This window comes from Chiloscyllium plagiosum, unplaced genomic scaffold (genome assembly GCF_037043375.1).
Source record: "Chiloscyllium plagiosum isolate Xiang-an unplaced genomic scaffold, Cpla_swu_hap1 HiC_scaffold_25, whole genome shotgun sequence".
Lineage (NCBI taxonomy): Eukaryota > Metazoa > Chordata > Chondrichthyes > Orectolobiformes > Hemiscylliidae > Chiloscyllium > Chiloscyllium plagiosum.
This window is the reverse complement of record NW_028270163.1, coordinates 22,731,563-22,753,331: the sequence shown is the minus strand read 5'-3', so window position 1 is coordinate 22,753,331 and position 21,769 is coordinate 22,731,563. Positions and strand designations below refer to the sequence as shown.

The 21,769-nt window shown below is 42.1% G+C and overlaps 1 protein-coding gene across 1 annotated transcript in view; it reads left to right on the top strand.

Moving 5' to 3' along the window:
• The window catches only part of fbxw10 (F-box and WD repeat domain containing 10), a 64,795-nt gene extending 52,903 nt beyond the window's left edge, over positions 1-11,892 (top strand). The window contains 5 exon segments of the mRNA XM_043715223.2: positions 1,129-1,287; positions 4,264-4,544; positions 5,822-5,989; positions 10,803-11,544; positions 11,546-11,892. Coding sequence (XP_043571158.2) covers positions 1,129-1,287; positions 4,264-4,544; positions 5,822-5,989; positions 10,803-11,544; positions 11,546-11,609 — 1,414 coding nt within the window. The 3' untranslated portion in view covers positions 11,610-11,892.
• The last annotated feature ends 9,877 nt before the right edge of the window (positions 11,893-21,769 follow it).

Genomic DNA, 21,769 nt, shown 5'->3' with positions numbered 1-21,769 from the left:
AAACACACTGGAGGACCAGTGTGGGAGGTCGAGAGAGACTGTGACCAGTGTAGGGTATCTAGTTGGAGTGGGGGGGATGACAAAAAGATTTAATGGGAGAATTGGGGTTTTCATTACAGGGGTTAAACAGAATAAGAACTGAATGAAAGGTAGGGGGTTGGAGGGCCTTTGGGATTAAAGTTGTTGCATTTGTTTTAATGTACTCTCGACATTGCAAAATACAAATTGGAGATGTCGGAATCTAATTTGCAGCAATGTTGTTCTCTAGGGAAGTGCTATGTCTGCAATTTGTTTACCTTCGTGTTATCAGTGGATGCAGAGATGGAAAGATTCGAATTTTTGACCTATTGAATGGTATCTGTCTAAGAATGATGAGAGCAACTGGCCATGGAGGATTAGCTTGGTGGGATAGGAAGGCATTCCTACTCTTCCTGGTTCACAAACACTGTTGTGGAGTCAGCTATCTATTTAACTGAAGTAGATGACACTTTACTCCTGCTTTTACCTGCTCAGTGTCTCAAGATGTATAAACACAGCCATGTGGGATAAACATAAAAGCAGTAAGATGAAGGTCCAGAGTTTCCTTATATGGGCGGCACGGTGGTTAACACTGCTGCCTCACAGCGCCAGGATCCCAGGTTTGATTCCAGCCTTGGGTGACTGTCTGTGTGGAGTTTGCACATTCTCCCCATGTCTGCGTGGGTATCCTCCCACGGTCCAAAGATGTGCAGGTCAGGTGAATTGGCCATGCTAAATTGCTCATAGATGCATTAGTCAGAGGGAAATGGGTCTGGGTGGGTTATTCTTTGGAGGGTCGGTGTGGACCGGTTGGGCCAAAGGGCCTGTTTCCACACTGTAGGAAATCTAACATAATCATATGCTTCCAACAACAGGCCCAACTCAAACAGAATAATTTCTCATGAATCCCTCATCTTCCCTCTTTAGAACCAGAAACTGGTGGGTTTGGGGCAGTTGGATTCTGGTTTCAAATTGATAGCATTTTAATTTGTCACCTGAGCCACTAGCCTTTGGGATTAAAGTTGTTGCATTTGTTTTAATGTACTCTCGACATTGCAAAATACAAATTGGAGATGTCGGAATCTAATTTGCAGCAATGTTGTTCTCTAGGGAAGTGCTATGTCTGCAATTTGTTTACCTTCGTGTTATCAGTGGATGCAGAGATGGAAAGATTCGAATTTTTGACCTATTGAATGGTATCTGTCTAAGAATGATGAGAGCAACTGGCCATGGAGATCCTGTGCTATCCATACATATTGCTGGAAATAGGTACACATGTAGCAAATTGTTCAAATCTAAATATGTTACTCACTAGCTTTGATATATATTTTGGCTCTCAAATAAATAGAAATGTCCCTCTTAGAGCACCTTAAAAGTACTTTTCCAGACCACAGAGTGTCCCAAAAGCACACTACAGCCAATTAAATACTTCACAAGTGCAATTACTCTTGTAATATGGGAAATATAGCGGAGTATGTGCAAACTCCCACAAATAGCAATGCAATAATGACAAGGTAATTTGTGTATGTTTGCAATGATGATTGAAGGACAATTACTATCCATGATCTTTTCTATACAGTCTCATGAAGTCTTTCACGGTCTCTTGAGAGGCAGGTAGAGGCTTGGTTTAGCATCTCATCCAAAAGGCAGCACCCACCTCAGTACTGCACAGGAGTGTCGAACCTGATTATTGTGTCATATCCTGGAGGAGGACCAGTATCCTCAGCCTTCTGAATTAAAGTCCGGAGTGCAACTGGTTGAGCCACAGGTGATCCCTGAAGCTGACCTTGTTGTTTGAAAGGGACAACCCTGCACTCTGCTTTTACTTAAATCAAGTTTAAATACCTGCATATCTAATAAATGTAGAATTGCTTATTGGAAGGTGGGATGGAAAACAAGAGGGAAATTTGACAACTGTTTCCAATCTCCCCTTTGCAAATCTCATGCCAGGTGCCATCACCATAAAGTATAAAGTCAGTCAAACTTCAGCTATTTGATTGTAGTATCCTTTCTTCATTAATGGTAATAATTGTTGTACTGCAATTCCATTGTGATTTTAAAAATTCACTTTTATCTGCACAGCTTTGCCATTATTTTTTCAAACAATTGGAATATCCCAGCATGTAATTAGTGTAGCAACACTATAAGCAGCACTATCCTTTAAAAACAGTGATTGATTTTGAACTAAAATAAATCAAAAATCTGTATATACCTGTAGTCCCTCTAATATTCTTCTATTTCTCTCCAGTTCAGCACCAGGGGTTTCCTCACCCTAGTAAATTAAGTCAACTAAACATCACAGAGAAGTTACATTGCTTGAGTAAACCCCACAGTGAGGAAGGAAGTGAAACCTTAGAACTTTCAACATTTGCTTCACCTACTGGAAATTTAACCTTGTCGACTTTACTTAAAGCTGGTTTTATTTAGTATATTCTTTGTTCTTCTAAACCAATCAAGATTTTTTTAAAAAGCAAGATCTATTTTAAACTACGCAGTTCTTTGGTGAATGGGCAATTTGATTTTAATGTTTTGTGATTGACTTTGCTTCTCCATTATTTGAGTGTTACATTCCTCATAAAAACCAGTAGCCTTTAAAATTAGATATGCATTTCCCAGTGACTTGAAGGACATCAGTTTATGTTTAAGACTTTTAATGTAACAATCTAAAATCAACATTATGAAACATTACCTGTAAAGCAACTAATGTATTATACTAAAGAAAATGATATTTTTTCTACTCACCAATGAACACTATGAAAAACCCCACAATGTGTTTACATGTTATGCTACACTTTTAGTTGAACGAAAGAAGACCAAAACTCCTCTTGGCTTTCTAACAGGATCCCTTCTCCCTATCACATAAAACTAAGTCTTCCAGGTTTCTTTAGAAATACTTTCACTCCATCTCCTGGTTTCCACTGAATGCACTCCCAGCAACAAGGCACTCTCTCGCAACTCCTCGGTATTTAAATCTCTGGAGGTCTTTTTTTCACAAAGGGAATCCATTCTAATCAGCATTCTGCTTGGAGGTTAACATAAAAATCGTCTTTCCCTCCCTTTAGCACAGCATCAGCTGTTATCAGGCCCCTCTCTAAATCCCTCTGTATGTAACAGTTTGATAATCTGTACCCAGCAAGATGGAATGCTACTCTTTGTGTCACACTGTGAAAACTGCCACCTCAGTTTTGATTTGGAGATGCTAGCGTTGGACTGGGGTGGACAAAGTTAAAAATCACACAACACCAGATTACAGTCCAACAGTGATTCCAAATAAGCCTGTTGGACTATAACCTGTGTTGTGTGATTTTTAACTTGGTCCACCTCAGTTTCCATATCACCTGTGACTGTGTCATGTGGACCTGTATCTCGGCAGTGTTTGGTATGTTCATCATCCTCCATTTCAAGACATTTTAAAAATAGGACATTAAAGATAGGAACCGGGTCAGAGCAGATTAATATGCTCCAAAAAGTGAGCAATAGTACTATCCATCAATAATGAATCCTGCTTTCAACAGTTAAATAGCCACCTAAACTTTTGGACTTCTGTGCAAATATTTATAAAGTGTTACTCTTTTAATAAAAGCTACTGGTTTAAATAATATAGTTATTGACCAAGGCAGTTTTGAAGCCATTCACTATGGCTTTGTCTTGTCCAGTTGTGCTTTACTTCATCCAATACTATCACTTAGACATTTGTGTTTAACAGGTGAATGTCAATCTTTTGAGCTCAAGGCAAGTGGAGGGTAGCTCATCATGCTACTAGCTTGTGCCTTGTCGATGGTGAACTTTGAGGACTCAGGAAGTGAGTTACTCACTGCAGAATTCCAAGTTGCTGACCTGCTGTTGCAGCCACTGTATTTACATGGCTGTTCAAGTTAAGGATAAAGTCAGTAGTAATCGCCAGATGTTGATAGTGAAGGATTCAGCCATTGTTGAATGTCAAGTAGAAACATTTAGATTTTCCTTTGTTATAAATCGTCACTGCATGACATTGTGTAGCATGAATGGTACTTGCCCAAGCCTAAGAGTTGTCTGGGTTTCGCTGCAATGTGGCTGTGAACTGCTTCAGTGATCAAAGAATTGTAAAGATGCCAGGTAATGATCAGTCTGTTAACTGAGCTGTCAGCATTCTATGAATTAAGCATGAAGATTTTCTGAGCCATGCACAGTTTGGAGATTTTATAGATAAAATATATTACCTTGTCTCTCTGAGATGATCACAGATTACTTTGTTGTATTATTTAGGATGGTAATAAACACAATGTCCAATGTGGTGAAATTTCAGTTTGAGGATATTGTATGGGATTACAAAGCTAAAGCATCAATCCTTGATGCCTCAACACCACAGGACAAATTTAAAATGGCACCGCTGAGGAAACAACCATACAGTTATGTACGTGCTCAGCGCATGAGAAGGATTGGTTCAACCAATGAAAAGATCTACCATAGACAGGAGAAGTTTTCAAAAGATGGTCTGTTCCACCACGCACGATTCTTGTCAGCTAGATGCATGAAAGCAGCACAGAGTAAGTAATTTCACAAGCTTTTAAGATAGTTGTTTCCATAACACAAAATATATTTCTTTATAACTTACTTGATTAATTGCTTTTTGTTAACTTGGATTTCTGTTATATGAAAGTCTAACGTTTTTTTCAAAAGCTACAAAGTCACTTTGTACAAGCTCTGGTGAATTTCTTCTCTGTCTATCTTCCATGGTAAACAAAAGAAAAACTGAAACTTATGATTTGTCAAACCAGGTTTCGTTCTGGGATTTGACTTGACCAGTGTTGCCATTAGTTGCAAACTCAACAGATTAGATTGCTTTGACTTCCGCTGCACCAAAAGCAGAACACAGATAAGCTACATTCAGTGTAGAAATGGTTTAAATATTGTGTATAACTTGATGTTAAAGATGTTGTGGTTCTGTTCGCCGAGCTGGGAATTTGTGTTGCAGACGTTTCGTCCCCTGTCTAGGTGACATCCTTAGCGCTTGGGAGCCTCCTGTGAAGCGCTTCTGTGATCTTTCCTCCGTTGATGAAATTGATCAACAGATGCCTAAGGGAAGGACAACGGAACTAGGACATGCCACAACCCAAAGGACTAGCCACACTACCAATAATCGAGCATTTCTAAACTGACAGCCAGACTACTGCGACCACTAGGACTCATAATAGCACACAAACCAACAGCCACTCTCAGACAACAACTCACCAGAATGAAGGACCCGATACCCAGCATGAGCAAAACCAATGTAGTGTACAAAATCCTATGCAAGGACTGCACAAAACACTACATAGGACAAACAGGAAGACAGCTAACGATCCGCATCCATGAACACCAACTAGCCACGAAACGACACGACCAGCTATCCTTAGTAGCCACACACGCAGATGACAAGCAACATGAATTCGACTGGGACAACACTACTATTATAGGACAAGCCAAACAGAGAACAGCCAGGGAATTCCTAGAGCATGGCACTCATCCACAGATTCAATCAATAAGCACATCGACCTGGACCCAATATACCGGCCACTGCAAGGGACAGCTGGAACTGACAACCGGAAGCGGGAGATTCAAACCACTACAAATGCCGGAGGAAAGATCACAGAAGCGCTTCACAGGAGGCTCCCAAGCACTGAGGATGTCACCTAGACAGGGGACGAAACGTCTGCAACACAAATTCCCAACTCAGCGAACAGAACCACAACAACGAGCACCCGAGCTACAAATCTTCTCACAAACTTTGATGTTAAAGATATTCTGTGTCAATATTATTTTCTTTTCTGTTACTCTTTGGCAGGGATTCAGTCAGACTCCATGAAAGCTCTCAGCTTGAGGGAATCCCAATATCGAGATCACAGTCTGCAGTCAGAATTCGACTTGAAGCCACCCTCAGCGTACATGAGTAGTTCAGAAATGCTCACACAAAAGCATTTAAAACAGGATGCAGACTCCAGAATTTTGTATGGTGAGATCTCATAGAAGAGGCTTCATTTCTTTTGATACTTTTCTGCTTGTACTGAAAATTGTACATAAAATATCGTGAATTTGATTCAAATACATTTTAACTGGACATATTAAAAAATGTTATGTAGGATGCAGGGACAGCCTGTTGCCCTTCTCTTGTATTGAATATGGGACTGTCACCCATTCTCTCATTCTCATCCTTATTTGGACATGTCTCAATCAAGAGCCATATTCCTTTTCTAAAAGGTTACAAAGATTCTATTTCATAGTTATTGTTGAGCTCGCACATTATTTTACAATGATCTGAGGTAAAGGACTACTTGTGGCTTTGTTGGGAATACAGGATTTATAGATTGAAGTTGGAAAACCTAGGATGGAAGAAGTGAATTTGTCTGTTTCATAGTTGATTTTTTTTATTCACTCATGGAATGGGCATTGTTAGCTGTCCAGCATTTATTGCCCATTCCCAATTGTCCTTGAAAAAGTAGTGATGAACTGCCTTCTTGAACTGTTGCAATCCACATGCTATTAGTTGATCCACAAAATCCTTCGAGATGGAATTTTAGGATTTTGACCCATCGACAATGAATGAATGATGATATATTTCCAAGTCAGGTTGCTCGGTAGCTTGGAATAGATTTTGCAGGTGGTGGCGTTTCTGCTGCTCCTCTCCTTCTCGATGGAAGAGGTCATGGAATGTGCTTTCTGAGGAGCTTGGGTGAAATTTTGGAATGTACTTTGTGGATAGTACACACAGCTGCAACTGAGTGTCAGTGGTGGAGGGAATGGATGTTTGTGGATGTAATGCCAATTAAGTGGGCTGCTTTGTTCTGGATGGTGTCAAGCTTCTTCAGTGTTGTAGGATCTACACTCATCCAGGCAAACGGGGAGTATTCCATCACACTCCTGACTTGTTCCTTATAGATGGTGGACAGGCTTTGGGGAGTCAGGAGGTGAGTCACCTGCCACAGTATTCCTCGTGTCTGATCAGCTTTTGTAGCCATTGTGTTTATGTGTTGAGTTTCTGGTCAATGGTAACCTCAAGGATGTTGATAGTGGGGGATTCAGTGATGGTAACATCATTGAATGTCAAGGGGTGGTGGTTAGTTTGTCTTTTATTGAAGATTGTCATTGCCTGGCATTTGTGTGGTGGGAATGTTACTTGTTGCTTGTCAGCCCAAACCTGTCCAGATCTTATTGCATTTCAAAATGGACTATTTCAGTATCTGAGGAGTTGTAAATGGTGTAGAACATTGTGCAATTATTGGTAAACATCTCCAGTTCTGATCTTATGATGAAGGGAAGGTCATCAATGAAACAGCTGAAGATGGTTCAACCTCAGACAATACCATGAGGAACCTCTGTAGAGATGTTCTGAAGCTGAGATGACTGACCACCAACAACCATAATCATTTTCCTTTGTGCAAAGTATGACTGCAATCATTGGACAGTTTATCTCCTATAGTCAAGTTTGCTAGGGCTCCAAGATGGCACAATGTGGCCTTGATGTTGAGGGCTGTCACTCTCACCTCACCTCAGGATTAGTAAGGATGAAGTCAAGTATGGTTCTCCCTCTGTTGGTTCCCTCATCATTTGCTGCAAACCAATATAGTAGCTATATCTTTGCAGACTCAACAACTCAATCAGTCGTGCTACTGCTGAGTCACTCTTCATGGTGGATATGGAAATCCACCACCCACATTTTGTGCCCTTGCCACTCTCTGTGCTTCCTCCAAGTGTTGTTCAACATGGAGGAGCACCGATTCATCAGCCGAGGGAGGACGGTACTTGATAACCAGCAGGAGGTTTCCTTGCCCATGTTTAACCTGAAGCCATAAGACTTAATGGGGTCTAGAGTCAATGTTGAGGACTCCCAGGGAAACTCCCTCCTGACTGTATACCACAGGCCACACCACTGCTGGGTCTGTTCTGCCGGTGGGACAGGACATATCCAGGGACAGTGATGGTGGTGTCTGGATTCATTATGTGTAAGGTATGATTCTTTAAATATGGCTATGTCTGACTGTTGCTTGACTAGTCTGTGAGACAGCTCCCCCAATTTTGGCACTAACCTCCAGATGTAAGTAAGGATGACTTTGAAGAATCAAAAGGGCTGTTTTTGCAGTTGTCTTTTCCACTGCTTAAGATGATGCCAGGTTGGTTGTCTGGTTTCATTTCTTTGTTGAGACATCATTGCAATTGATACAAGTGAATTACTTGCTAGGCCATTTCAGAGGGCTAGTAAGAGTCAACCACGTTGCTGTGGGTCTGGAGTCACATGTAGGCCAGACCAGGTAGATACAGCAGATTTCCTTCCCTGAAGGACATTAGTGATCCAGTTGGGCTTTTCTGACAATCGACAATGGCTTCATGGTCATCAGTAGATTCTGAATTCCACATTCTTTTTGATTCCAAATTCCACCATCTGCTCTGGCAGAATTTGAAACCGAGAACATTAGCTGAGTTTCTGGATTAAAAGTCTAGTGATAATTCCACTTGGCTATTGCCTCCTTTTAACATTTCTAAACATCTAACATTTTGACCAGCTTGCTGCTGACTTCGGTCATTAGGATGGAGTGTGTATTCTCCTCAGGGCCTGACAACTACAATGTGAATAACAGGCATTCTATCAACAGGCTAACAACCTTCGATAAGACTGAAGCAATGTTGGTGGAGGAGGTGCGTTCACTGGTTGCAAGGGATATTGGAGATTAGCTGACATTCAATTGCATATTTTGATTTCAGTTAAAATTGTGTTTTGAGGGTCTGAATGGGCATATCAAGTTATCTACTATCTGCAGTATAAAATCTTAGTGTGGACTTCCATACCTGATAAGACGTGCTCTTGATCAGAATAACTCAAGTATAATTTCTGAACTGCCCCAGCCAGATTTGCTTGTTCTGACCACTAGGCTTTCAGTTCATCTCTTTAGCAGAGCTTTAAACCATTCAATTTATCATACAACTGAGTGATTCTCCCTATAGCCTTGCTGCAGGGTTGACCTCTTTCTGTTTTCCAGCTAACTGAGTAAGAACGAATTTTATTTTTGGATTTCTGTTACCTAGCTTTTCCTTCATGGGTGCCGCTTTGGATTTGTAAGATTGGAGGCAGGATACAGATTGCTATAGTCACTATCCCTGGTATACTTTTTTTTTATGGAAGCAAGCTACAGTATCAGAATAAAATAGTTTTACTGGCACACAACAACTCTTTCTTGGTTTGAGCTTTGCCAAGGTGATATCTTTGAACCAAGTCCTGGATGCCTTGGGTGTTTGAGTTGGATGTGTCCTGATCAGAGTGAATGCTGGCACACTTTGATTCAGATTTTTGGCAATTTAATGCTGTTCAACTGAAGCTGTATTATAGGTGTTGTTTCTATTACATAAAGACATGCACTGTGAGGTTCTCAGACAGCTGAGAACGATGTACCATGATGTCAGTACAATTGCGAGAGTTGTTCTTAAACTGCCAATAATAGGAAGGCAAAAGAACAATGATGTGTCTCTGACCATGACTTACCCGATGTTCCTATTCAGGCAAATACCCAGGACATCCAGACCTTAGAATTTCTAGATATCACCTTGGCCAAGTTCAAACCAAAAAAAAGTATGAATGAATAAAATTATTTGATTTCAATGCTGTAACTTGCTTCTGTGAGCTGTTAGCTCAGATGTACCATTGAAGATGGACCCTGCTAGCTGATTTTATTTCATTTTGGAGGTTACAAGTGGGATCGAGAGGTTGTTCTATCAGTATTTCAGTCTGAACCCAACATGCATTTCAATTCTTAGTCATTCAAGTACTGGTAGTGTTGATATTGTCCTTTTAGAAGTAGATTCCAGTTATTTTCTAACCAACCTATTCAGAAACAATATTACACATCTTTGGAGTAAGTGAGACTCAAACCCAGGCTTTCTGGTTCAAAAATAGGCTCACTAACACAGTGTCACAAGAGCTGTGATTCCATTCTTTTCACATGTTTTGTTTCACCTGCTCTAGAAGGGTTTTAAGTAGACAATTAAAATTCGTTGTCCAGGTTGATTCTTTTAGTATCACTTCAGAATAAATCCCCTGTCAGCCTTGGTAATGAACATCATCATTATGAGTGAACCTGATCCTGTTAGCACTAAAAATCCAACTTCAGTGACCAAGGACTGAAACAATATTGATTTTCCTTCACTCTTGAATTGGGAATTTAAAGACAATTGTAGAATTTGTGCTTGTGTTCAGACTTAATCAACATACACTAGGGAACGACTGTGCTTGAGTTTGTGTAATATTAAAAGAACGGAGACAACTTCAGCTTAACAGCATGAAGCAGTCCAAGTCCAAATGGCGCAAAACCTCAACAGCATCCAGATTTGGGCTGATAAGTGGCAAGTAACATTCCTGGCATGGAAGTGCCAAGCACAGACCATCTCTAAGTCCTGTGGCTGCTCTGAGGCCAGCTGCAGACTGAGCAGTGACTACTGCTCCTGATGCTGCTGCTGGGACTGATGAAGTCCTGGGACTCTGACTGGCTGGCATCTAATTGAGATGGGCCATCCCATCTTAGAAAGGCAAAAGCCCCAACCACAGGCAATTAATTACCTAGGGATCATCAAAATCCAGGTCTGCTGGAGAAGGGGCTGCTGTAACTTTCTGCAGGTTGGAAGGGGTAAATTCCAGCCAGGGAGATCGCTGGGTATGGATTATACTTCGTCCAAGCGTAACAGGATTGTGCTATTTTCAGTTACCATAATTTCTCTATAATGAGAAAAAGGCACAAATGTACCACACAAAATCATGTAACTTGCTTTTGATCTTTTTACAGGTGAAAGGCCTAAATCATTGTCTGCAGCTTCTAGATTTTTGTCAGTGAGTGAGCAGGACGCATTAAAACGCATTAAAAGACATAAATTCTACAAGCCCAAAACTGTAGACCAGATTTACTTGACTGTCAATGCTATCCACAATTACCTCAGATTTGATGAAACATCAATAAACACTCTCTACAACAATTCACTTTCAGAAGATTGGGGTCAACTTCTTTGTCCTTTTGAAGACACAGTGAAAAAGGGAAGTGATACAGCAATGAAGAAGACTACTGTCAAAATCAGTGACACTGTTGATGCTGTTGGACTAAGAGATGACTGCATTGATGTCAAAACACTTATGGCACCTTTTGAGTTGAAAATGAAAAAATTTAAAGAGAAAGACAAATTTAGTGGTTTGGACACAAAATGTTTTGTCACAAAACCAATGATAAAACGATCAAAATCAGCAGTAGCCTTTGTGGACTCTGTCAAATTTAGACGTGCAAAGGATCGACCCCAAACTGCAGTTGAAGAAATCAATAAGAGCATGAGCTCTAGAACAACTAGCTCCAACAATGGATCTCGAGCCAAAGCCTTCATACTTACAGATTCTGCAACTGCCACTATAGAACCCAAACACAAGTTGCAGTACATAGCTGACATAAATCCATATCGAAACAACAGTGGCTTCACTCTTTCGACAATGACACAACAAAAGGAATATGCAGAGAAAATTGCGAAGGACCATAATGGTCAGCAGCAAAGAACAAGCAACATACACAGTTAGGCAGAAGGCTTCGTTAAAGAAAGATGAAAAGTCTTAAGTTGGACTTAATTTGCATAAATGAACTGATGAAATCTCATGTTAAAAGTGGTTCACACATAGTAATATATTGAATAATGGTAACGATAAATAGTTTGCACGCTGTACAGGAAATATTATACGTATGTTTGTATGTGTCAACACTACGTTTTAAGTGACAATCTGAATAAGATGCATAAGGTATAATATCAAAGGGGTTAGTTCAGCAGAACGATTTGTGCTGCATTGGCAATATTGAAGGATTGATTACACCAGGTTAAGTTGTTATAATACGGAAGTGAATCCCTCTGTTAATTAAACCAAACACCCAGAAAGTTCACCTTGCCTCGTATTCTGTTAAAATATGATTGACAGAGAACTCCCAAATTCCACTATTTAAAGAAAATAATATCAATTTATTTTTTAAATCTAAAAGTGAACATTAAACAACAACTATTCACAACTCTAAACTCCCCTTTCTCTTAATTGCTTATTACCTGTCTCCAACTCTATAACAATGTGCTGTTCCAATAAGACACTTATTAAAATTACATCAACTTCAAAACCACACAGCCACTGTCATCATCTTCTGACTGCTGATCTCCCTGAGTTGTCTTCTTTCTTTTTTATAGATATTTTTATTGAGAAAAGATTTTTGAAATTTTTTACAAAATTACAAAAGTAGTACAAACTAGTATTCCGCTTTACAATATAATAACAACACCAATATAGCATTAAATAAAACTACTAATCTATTCTACAAACTACCAAAACATAAAATAGGACATCCTGCATTATTAACAATAAAGAAAATGGAGAAAAAAAATAAGTAAATAACTAGGTACATATTCAAAATAAATTTATATCAAGTCATAATAAAACCCGTATTTATACGGGATTCTTCCTCCCGGGAGCCTTCAAACCAACAAGAACCATTGCCATGGCTAAGCAAAGGCCCTGAACAATATGGCTGATATATCTGAGTCAATGTAGTTCAAAAAGGGCTGCCATGTTCTATTAAATAATTCCGTTTTTTGGTGCACCATATTGATAAGGAAGTCAAGGGGGATATGACTATCCTGTGCCAATTTGAAAGTCCTGGGGGACCTTTAGATGCCCATTTGACTAAAATGTTTTTCCTTGCACAAAAGGAAAGGATAGTGAATAATTTCTTCCCGTATACATCTGAAGAGGGGAAATTTGGGGAGCCCAAAAGTAGAGACACTGGGTCCAACCCAATCTCCGTACCCAAAATCTCTGCCAAGGCATTCGCTACTCTGTCCCAATATCTGCGGATCTTATGGCATGCCCACAGACAATGCATAAGGGTACCAACTTCTATTTTGTATTTCGGACACATTGGAGAGGCTCCTGCCTTGAACTTTGCAAGTCATTCAGGTGCCATGTGAGCCCTATGAAGTATCTTCAATTGGATAGCTTACATTCTGTTACAGATAGAGATCTTCCTAGCATTTTCCCAGACATCCTCCCACATCTCTAAGGTGGCGGCACTGTGGCATAGTGGTTAGCACTGCTGCCTCACAACGCCAGAGACCCAGGTTCAATTCCTGCCTCAGGCAACTGTCTGTGTGGAGTTTGCACGTTCTCCCCGTGTCTGCGTGGGTGTCCTCCAGGTGCTCCGGTTTCCTCCCACAGTTCAAAAATGTGCAGGTTAGGTGAATTGGCCATGCTAAATTGCCTGTAGTGTTAGGTGAAGAGGGAAATGGGTCTGGGTGGGTTGCTCTTCGGATGGTTGGTGTGGACTTGTTGGGCCGAAGGGCCTGTTTCCACGCTGTAAGCAATCTAATCTAATTTCCATCCCTAATCCTTGACTCCAGGTTTTATATAACTGTTCCATGTCCTTCGATACCTTATTACATAGTAAGTGGTCGAGGGTACTGACCGAGGGCGGACCCATTGGCCGAAGCACTCTCCTTTCCCTATTCGATTTTTAAGGATTAATTATCAATGTGGTCTTCTTTTGTATGAAGTCTCGTATTTGGAAATATCGAAAAAGATCCTTGCTAGGCAGCCTAAACCTTTGATGCAGCTGTTCAAAGGACATCATGACCTCCCCATTGAACAGATCTCCCAAACAAGAGAAACCTCTGGACTCCCAGATTTTGAATGCAGCATCAGTCAGCCCTGGCTAGAATCCCAACATTCCTACTATAGGGGTATAAGGGGAGATTTTTTGTAGGTTACCCTCATCCTGTTGCCTTATCCTCCAGGCTTTGATTGTATTTAATAGGATTTTTACAATGATCCGTAAAAACTCTCACCTTGTCTATAAATAGTAGTTTGATGAGGGGAAATTTTGCTTGGGAGGCCTCAATATCTAACCAGATTGATTGTGGATCACAAGAGACCCAATCAGCTACATAAGATAATCGAAAGCTCAATTGGTACCTCCTGAAACCCTGGATTAGAGTGGTGTGGAAAAGCACAGCAGTTCAGGCAGCATCCGAGGAGCAGGAAAATCGGCGTTTTGGGCAAAAGCCCTTCATCAGGAATACAGGCAGAGTGCCTGAAGGGTGGAGAGATAAATGAGAGGAGAGTTGGGGTGGGGAGAAAGTAGCATAGAGTACAGTAGGTGAGTGGGGGTGGGGATGAAGGTGATAGGTCAGGGAGGAGGTGGGGGAAAGGTAGCAATTTACCTGTTTTTACCTCCTGAAATCCGGAAAATCCAGCCCACCCCTTACTTGTGGAAGCTGTAGCTTTTCTAATTTAATATGACTCCAAACAAAGAAGCCGAGTCAACCATAAAGCATGTGCAGCGCCTGCCTCGGCAGCATCAAGGGGAGCATTCTCATAGGATATAGAAGACAAGGTAGGATATTCATATTAACTAAGGCTATTCTACCTAGCCAGGATATCGGAAGATCTTCCCAGCGTTGAAGGTCCTGTCTTATTTTCTCTAATAAATGTGTGTAATTGGCTTTATATAGCTAACCAAATGTTGGAGTGATAAAAATACCTAAGTAAAGAAAACCTCCCAGTGACCACCGAAAGGGGAAACAGGATCCATCCGGAAAATTGGATATACTGGCAAGACCTCCCAGTGGCATGGCCTCCGATTTCATAAAATTGATTTTATAACCTGAGAACGTACCAAATAAGCTAACCACTTGAATTAAGTGGGGAACAGATGTCAATGGATCATTTAAGAAAAGGAGGACATCATCCGCATAGAGGATAATTTTGTGCTTGCCCGATCCAACTCCGGAACTGTTATATTAGTGGCTCAATCACTAGCGTAAATAATAATGGTGAGAGAGGGCATCCCTGATGACAACCTCTGCCAATGCTTAAACTATCCGAACTTAAACCATTGGTGATCACCGCAGCTTTGGGATCATTATATAATACTATAACCCATTTAGTAAAGACCTCTCCAACACCAAACCATTCCAGTATATAAAAGAGATATGGCCATTCTACCCGATTGAATGCCTTCTCTGCATCTAGGGAGATAACTAATCCTGGTATCGCTCCCTGCTGGCAGGCTTGTACCATATTTAAGACTCTTCTAATGTTATTAGTTGATCTGCGACCCTTTATAAACCCCGTCTGGTCCTCTTTTATAATGAATGGTAAAACCCTCTCCAGTCTTAATGCCAACATTTTTGAGAGAACTTTAAAACCCACATTCAACAAGAATACAGATCTATATGAAGAGCAATCATCTAGGACCTTTCCCTTCTTAAGAATGAGTGAAATATTTGCTTCTCTCAGAGAAGGCGGGAGGCATCCCTGACTATGTGAATAATTATACATATTTATAAGTGGCCCAACCAATTTCCCCTATAAATTCTTTATAGAACTCAGCCTGGAATCCATCTGGTCCGGTCGCTTTGCCACTCTGGAGCTGTCTCACCGCCTCCTGTACATTCTGGGTTGCCAGGGGGCATTCAGGAATGACACCTGCTCCAAGGTTAGGCCCGGAAGGGCCAGGTTTTTAAAAAAAGACTCCAACTTCCACATTCTATCCTCACAGTCCTGCGATTTATACAATTCGGAATAGAACTTTCTAAAGGCTACATTGATCTTTTTACGATCACAAGTCAGAGTACTAGCACTCTCTCAACAGACGTAATGGCTTGGGAAGCCTTTCTCTTTCTGGCAAGGTATGCTAGATACCTGCCAGATTTGTCGCCATATTCAAATAATCTCTGCTTCGCAAATAATATCTCCCTTTTTGCTGTTTGAGTAAATACGGTATTCAAAGTTGCTCTAAGGGCTGTGATCCGCTGTAGTTTAGTAATGGAAGGCCAATCAACATCACTGTCTCAGCCGCCTTCAGCCGAGCCTCGAGCAAATGCTGTTGCTCTTCCTTTTGTCTTTTCCAGGTCGCAGAATATGAAATAACCAAGCCTTGTGCGTATGCCCTAGCAGTCTCCCACATCACTGAAGGCTTATTGGCTGTGCCTGAGTTGATATCCCAGAAGGTTTTAAATTCCTGCGAGAAATATTTTATGAACTTACTATCCTTCAATAGGAAAGGGTCCATACACCAATGCCGGGAACCTATCTCATCATTACTAGTCTTAACCTCCACATATACTGCGGCATGGTCGGAAATAGTTATATTATCTATTTTACAAAGCAATATTGAGTTCAAAAGGGTCGAGAGGACAAAAAACATGTTGATTCTGGTATGGCACTTGTGTGGGTTAGAATAGAAAATAAAGTCTCCAACCTCAGGGTGAAGACACCTCCACATATCTACCAGCCCCAACTCCCTACTCAGATCTGCCAACTGCCTAGGTCTCAAAGATATGCCTGCAGAGCTCTTAGGTATCCTGTCCGTCTCTGGGTCAATGATACAATTAAAATCTCCCCCTATAATTGTGTGGCGCACCCCGAGAGCCATCAACTTGGAGAACGCTTCCATTACAAATTTAAAAGGGCGTGCTGGGGGGCAATAGAGATTCAAAATCCCGTATTCCTCTCCATATATTAGGGCTTTAATTAATATATACCGTCCAGACTCATCTTTTATCTGGCTTAGCATTTGGAAGGGAAGATTCTTCCAAATAAGAATGGCTACTCCCCTACTTTTTGAGCTAAAAGATGAAAAGAACACCTGGTCAAATCCACTCTGTTGCAGATTTGAATGCTCCTTATCAAGTAGATGTGTTTCCGGTAGAAGGGCTACACCCTTTCCTTTTTAAGACTTGATAATATCTTTTTCCTTCTGATTGGTGAGTGGCTCCTCTTGACATTCCACCTAAACGAATGGCTAGCCATGATCGTCCAAGCAAGCCTGAAACCCCCGAGGAAGAAGAACCCCACACAAAAAAACATTGATTAAAAACCAAAAATGATTCACACATTGAAACACTCTTTAAAACAGCTAAATCAAAACAACTAAAACCTACTCCTAAAAACAAATAACATAAAACATATTTAAAAGGAGACATTCCCCCTTGTTCACAGGGAGCACTACTACCTTCCAATAATCCCACCATAACATCTCCCGGCTACAGCCATGCCCTCGGCCCAGGCATTACAAAGTAGAGTAAACATCTTAAAAGACAGAAGTTAAAAGTGGGCAACCCACCCACCACCCCCCCAACACAATCACCTAGATACACTTAGCAAATCAACACAAGATGAGTGTATATAAAATTACAAAATTACAATCCCAGCAAGTATTAAGCAACCAAATTCAGAACCGTCCCCCAACAATCAAATAAATTGTGCGAGCTATAGAAGAGTCCAAAGAGAGGAGTCCCCCTCCTCCACAAAAGAAAGATGGAAAGGAGAAAGAGGAAGAAAGGAGGAAAAAAAAATGGGGGCAAAGTCATTATTCATACAGTTCAAATCCTGCAGTCTATTTGAGCACATCCAGGAATTCTTTTACTTTTTCCAGTGATCTGAAGTTATATACAGATCCTCTACGACTGAAGCGCAGCGTTGCCAGATAGCGCATAGAATATTGAATATTTAAAACCTCAGACCTTCTTCACCTCATCAAATGCCTTCCTCTTGCAGACCACAGCCGGAGAGACGTCCTGGAACAACATTATCCTGGAGCCCTTGTATATCATGGCTTGGGGATCCTTCCCCAAGACTCTGGAGGCCTCCAGCAACATCTGCTTTTCCCTGTAATGTTGAAATCGAACTAGGACCGGGCGGGGGCATTGGTCTGACCCGGGCCTGCGCACAGCAACCCGGTGGGCCCATTCAACCTGCACTTGGCCCAGCTCCGATTCCAATTTCAGCAGCTGTGGGAGCCATTGCTCCAGGAAATCCACAAGCTGACCTTCCTCATCCCATTCGGGAAGGCCCAGCAACTGAATATTTTTCCGACAACCTTGCTTTTCGAGATTGTCGATATGTTCCTCTAAGGTCCAGACTTGGCGTTCCAGAACCTGGACCTGACCCATAGATGACCCAGCAGCGGTCTTGGAGGCTCCGCCAGCCCCCCTCCCCACATTGCCCGAGTTCCTCGATCTCTCGGTCATGCTCGGACCGAGATCGACTCCCACGTGGACCAGGTCTCTTTGATGGATGCATCAATCTTCTCTCGGAGTTTAACGAACTCCAAGATTAGGCTCGGCTCTGCAGGTGAGTCCCCCGGGGTGTCTGTGGACGTCTCTGTTGCTACAGTGGGGGATGGGTCCCTGCCTGCTGCAAACTGCGAGAGCCTTTGCCTTTGGTCATTTTTAAAAAAAGCATCAAACTGCTAAAATTTGATGTAGAATGGCCAAGGTGCTGGGCAAAAACTATTTTAAGCAGTTTAGCAGGTGAGGTGGAGGTACCCCACTTTGCCTCAGTCTTGGGCAGAGCTCTGCAGATTCAGACTTACTGGGTTGCCGCCATCTTGGATCTCCCACCTTCTTTCTTTTTACTGTGAATATGTTTCATATGAAAAGGTACCTTTGATAGAAAGTGTTTCCTAATTTACTGGGTATCTCCTGATGGCAGTTGCTCTCTCTCCAATTTTCAAATGCCTGCATTTTTATATCCCAACATTGGATTGTCTCATTGGTTCCATTTTGGAAAAACAATAAATTCAAACTTGATTGCGTTTTAATATCCTGGGCAGAACTGAAACTGATTGCTGTTTTGACAACAATTTGAATTTAACCAATCAGGTATCCATTTCACAGCCAAATGTTACATTTCAATTTTCCAGTACACTCTGGGACTGTCATCTAGTCATATATACAGGTGCTTGTAAAGTCTCAGTTCAGAACAGGATTCACTATCTCTTAAAGGTACAGTACACGCCTTCAACTTCATAACATAGTTTTGCTTAATTTAATTGATTAGGCTGTGATATAGTATGATACCAGTGGTATAGGTTCAACCTCTGTATCAGCTATGTAATTTAGAGAGGCCTACCTCCTTTATTTGACCCAGCTCATTTGAAATGGAGTAGTGCCCCTCAAGCTATGTTATCAATTGTATCTCAGGTGAGGGAATTCAATTCATTTAGCTTTGCTACTGAGACCAATATACAGATATGAATGGACAGAAAAAGGAGTTTATGCATATTGAAAATGCTAATGAAATAAACACAATGAAGGAATTCTATTAAGGAAAAGCAATTGAGGGCATGCTGGGATTTGAACTACTGTTGGATTACTGGCTTTTGCCAAGTTAGGAACACACCAGATCTGTAGATATTCAGACACATCATATATTTAAAAAGAACACATAGGATGCAATTTTGCTGGCCTGCGTCGGAATTTTAGATAGGTGGGTGAAGAAACTTAATTAACTGAGAGGCTAAATAAATTTTTCAACAGCAAGTTAATGTTTGGTATTAAGTTCTCAGAATCTTACAGGGACGGGGATGCTGATTTTCTTTTGCATTTATTAGCATGCAGTTGTCACTCATTAACATCAGTCCATTGGGACTACATCTATGGGAGCAATCTTGTTGGGCAAAAATAAGAAAAAGATACATTCACAAACCCAACTCCAAACGAAAGGAGTAGCCATGGGCACCCGCATGGGCCCCAGCTATGCCTGCCTCTTTGTAGGATATGTGGAACAATCCATCTTCCGCAACTACACTGGCCCCACCCCCCACCTTTTCCTCCGCTACATCGATGACTGTATCGGCGCCGCCTCGTGCTCCCACGAGGAAGTTGAACAGTTCATCCACTTCACCAACACCTTCCACCCCGACCTCAAATTCACCTGGACAGTCTCAGATTCCTCCCTCCCCTTCCTCGACCTTTCTATTTCCATCTCAGGCGACCGAATCAACACGGACATCTACTACAAACCGACCGACTCCCACAGCTACCTGGACTACACCTCCTCCCATCCTGCCCCCTGTAAAAACGCCATCCCATTCTCCCAATTCCTTCGACTCCGCCACATCTGCTCCCAGGAGGACCAGTTCCAAAAACGCACAACCCAGATGGCCTCCTTCTTCAAGGACCGCAATTCCCCCCCCGACGTGGTCGACGATGCCCTCCACTGCATCTCTTCCACTTCCCGCTCCTCCGCCCTTGAACCCCGCCCCTCCAATCGCCACCAGGACAGAACCCCACTGGTCCTCACCTACCACCCCACCAATCTCCATGTACAGCGCATCATCCGCCGTCATTTCCGCTACCTCCAAACGGACCCCACCACCAAGGATATATTTCCCTCCCCTCCCCTATCAGCATTCCGTAAAGACCACTCCCTCCGTGACTCTCTCGTCAGATCCACACCCCCCACCAACCCAACCTCCACTCCCGGCACCTTCCCCTGCAACCGCAGGAGGTGCAAGACTTGCGCCCACACCTCCCCCCTCACCTCCCTCCAAGGCCCCAAAGGAAACTTCCATATCCGCCACAGATTCACCTGTACCTCCACACATATCATCTATTGCATCCTCTGCACCCGATGTGGCCTCCTCTATATTGGGGAGACAGGCCGGCTACTTGCGGAGCGTTTCAGAGAACACCTCTGGGACACCCAGACCAACCAACCCAACCACCCTGTAGCTCAACATTTCAATTCCCCCTCCCACTCCACCAAGGATATGCAGGTCTTTGGACTCCTCCATCGTCAGACCACAACAAAACGACGGTTGGAGGAAGAACGCCTCATCTTCCGGCTAGGAACCCTCCAACCACAAGGGATGAACTCTGATTTCACCAGTTTCCTCATTTCCCCTCCCCCCACCCTGTCTCAGTCAAATCCATCAAATTCAGCACCGCCTTCCTAACCTGAGATCTTCTTCCCGACCTCTCCGCCCCCACCCCAGTCTGACCTATCACCCTCACCTTGACCTCTTTCCACCTATCACATTTCCGACGCCCCTCTCCCAAGTCCCTCCTCCCTACCTTTTATCTTAGCCTGCTGGACAAACTTTCCCCATTCCTGAAGAAGGGCTTATGCCCGAAACGTCGATTCTCCTGTTCCCTGGATGCTGCCTGACCTGCTGCGCTTTTCCAGCAACACATTTCCAGCTCTGATCTCCAGCATCTGCAGACCTCACTTTCTCCTCAACTAATGTATATGGTGTGTATCTGGTAGGATAGACTTCTTCCTTCAAACTCTAGTAAGTTTAAACTTCTTCACTACCATGGCTGCTCCTTCATTACCCAGATAGTAGTTTGGACCAATACATGCATGTAAAGGGTGAAGCTTGACCTGGTCAACTAGCTCTTGAGAAGTCTCAGTTGTTTTCAATTATGCTCATAGTTCTTAAATGCTTACAGTCTAAGTGGTGGAGCCTGACTGGGTCAATAGGCCTACCCTGGTGAGGCACTCATGCTGGCTGACACCTGTAGATCTCATTGTGTAAGACAAGCAGGACTCAACTCAAAGATAAGCTAAGCACAAAAAGGAGATGAACTCAGAAAGTTTAGACAAAGGCAGTTAGGTAGAAAGGAATAGTATGAAATGCAACTGAAAGGGCATGGTTGTTGGGTATACTTTTCTCAGATTGCTTCTTGTATACGATGTCCTTTAGAATACTGCGTCAGAAGTCACACAACACCAGGCTACAGTCCAACAGATTTATTCAAAATCACAAGCTTTCATAGGGCTTCTCCTTTGTCAGATGAAGTCTTTGAAGCGCTCCAAAAGCTTGTGATTTCAAATAAGCCTGTTGGATTATAACCTGGTGTCATATGACTTCTGACCTTGTCCACTCCAGTCCAATACCGATACCTCCACAACTTTCGAATGCTGAATTAATACAGTCCTAAAATAAATAAAATT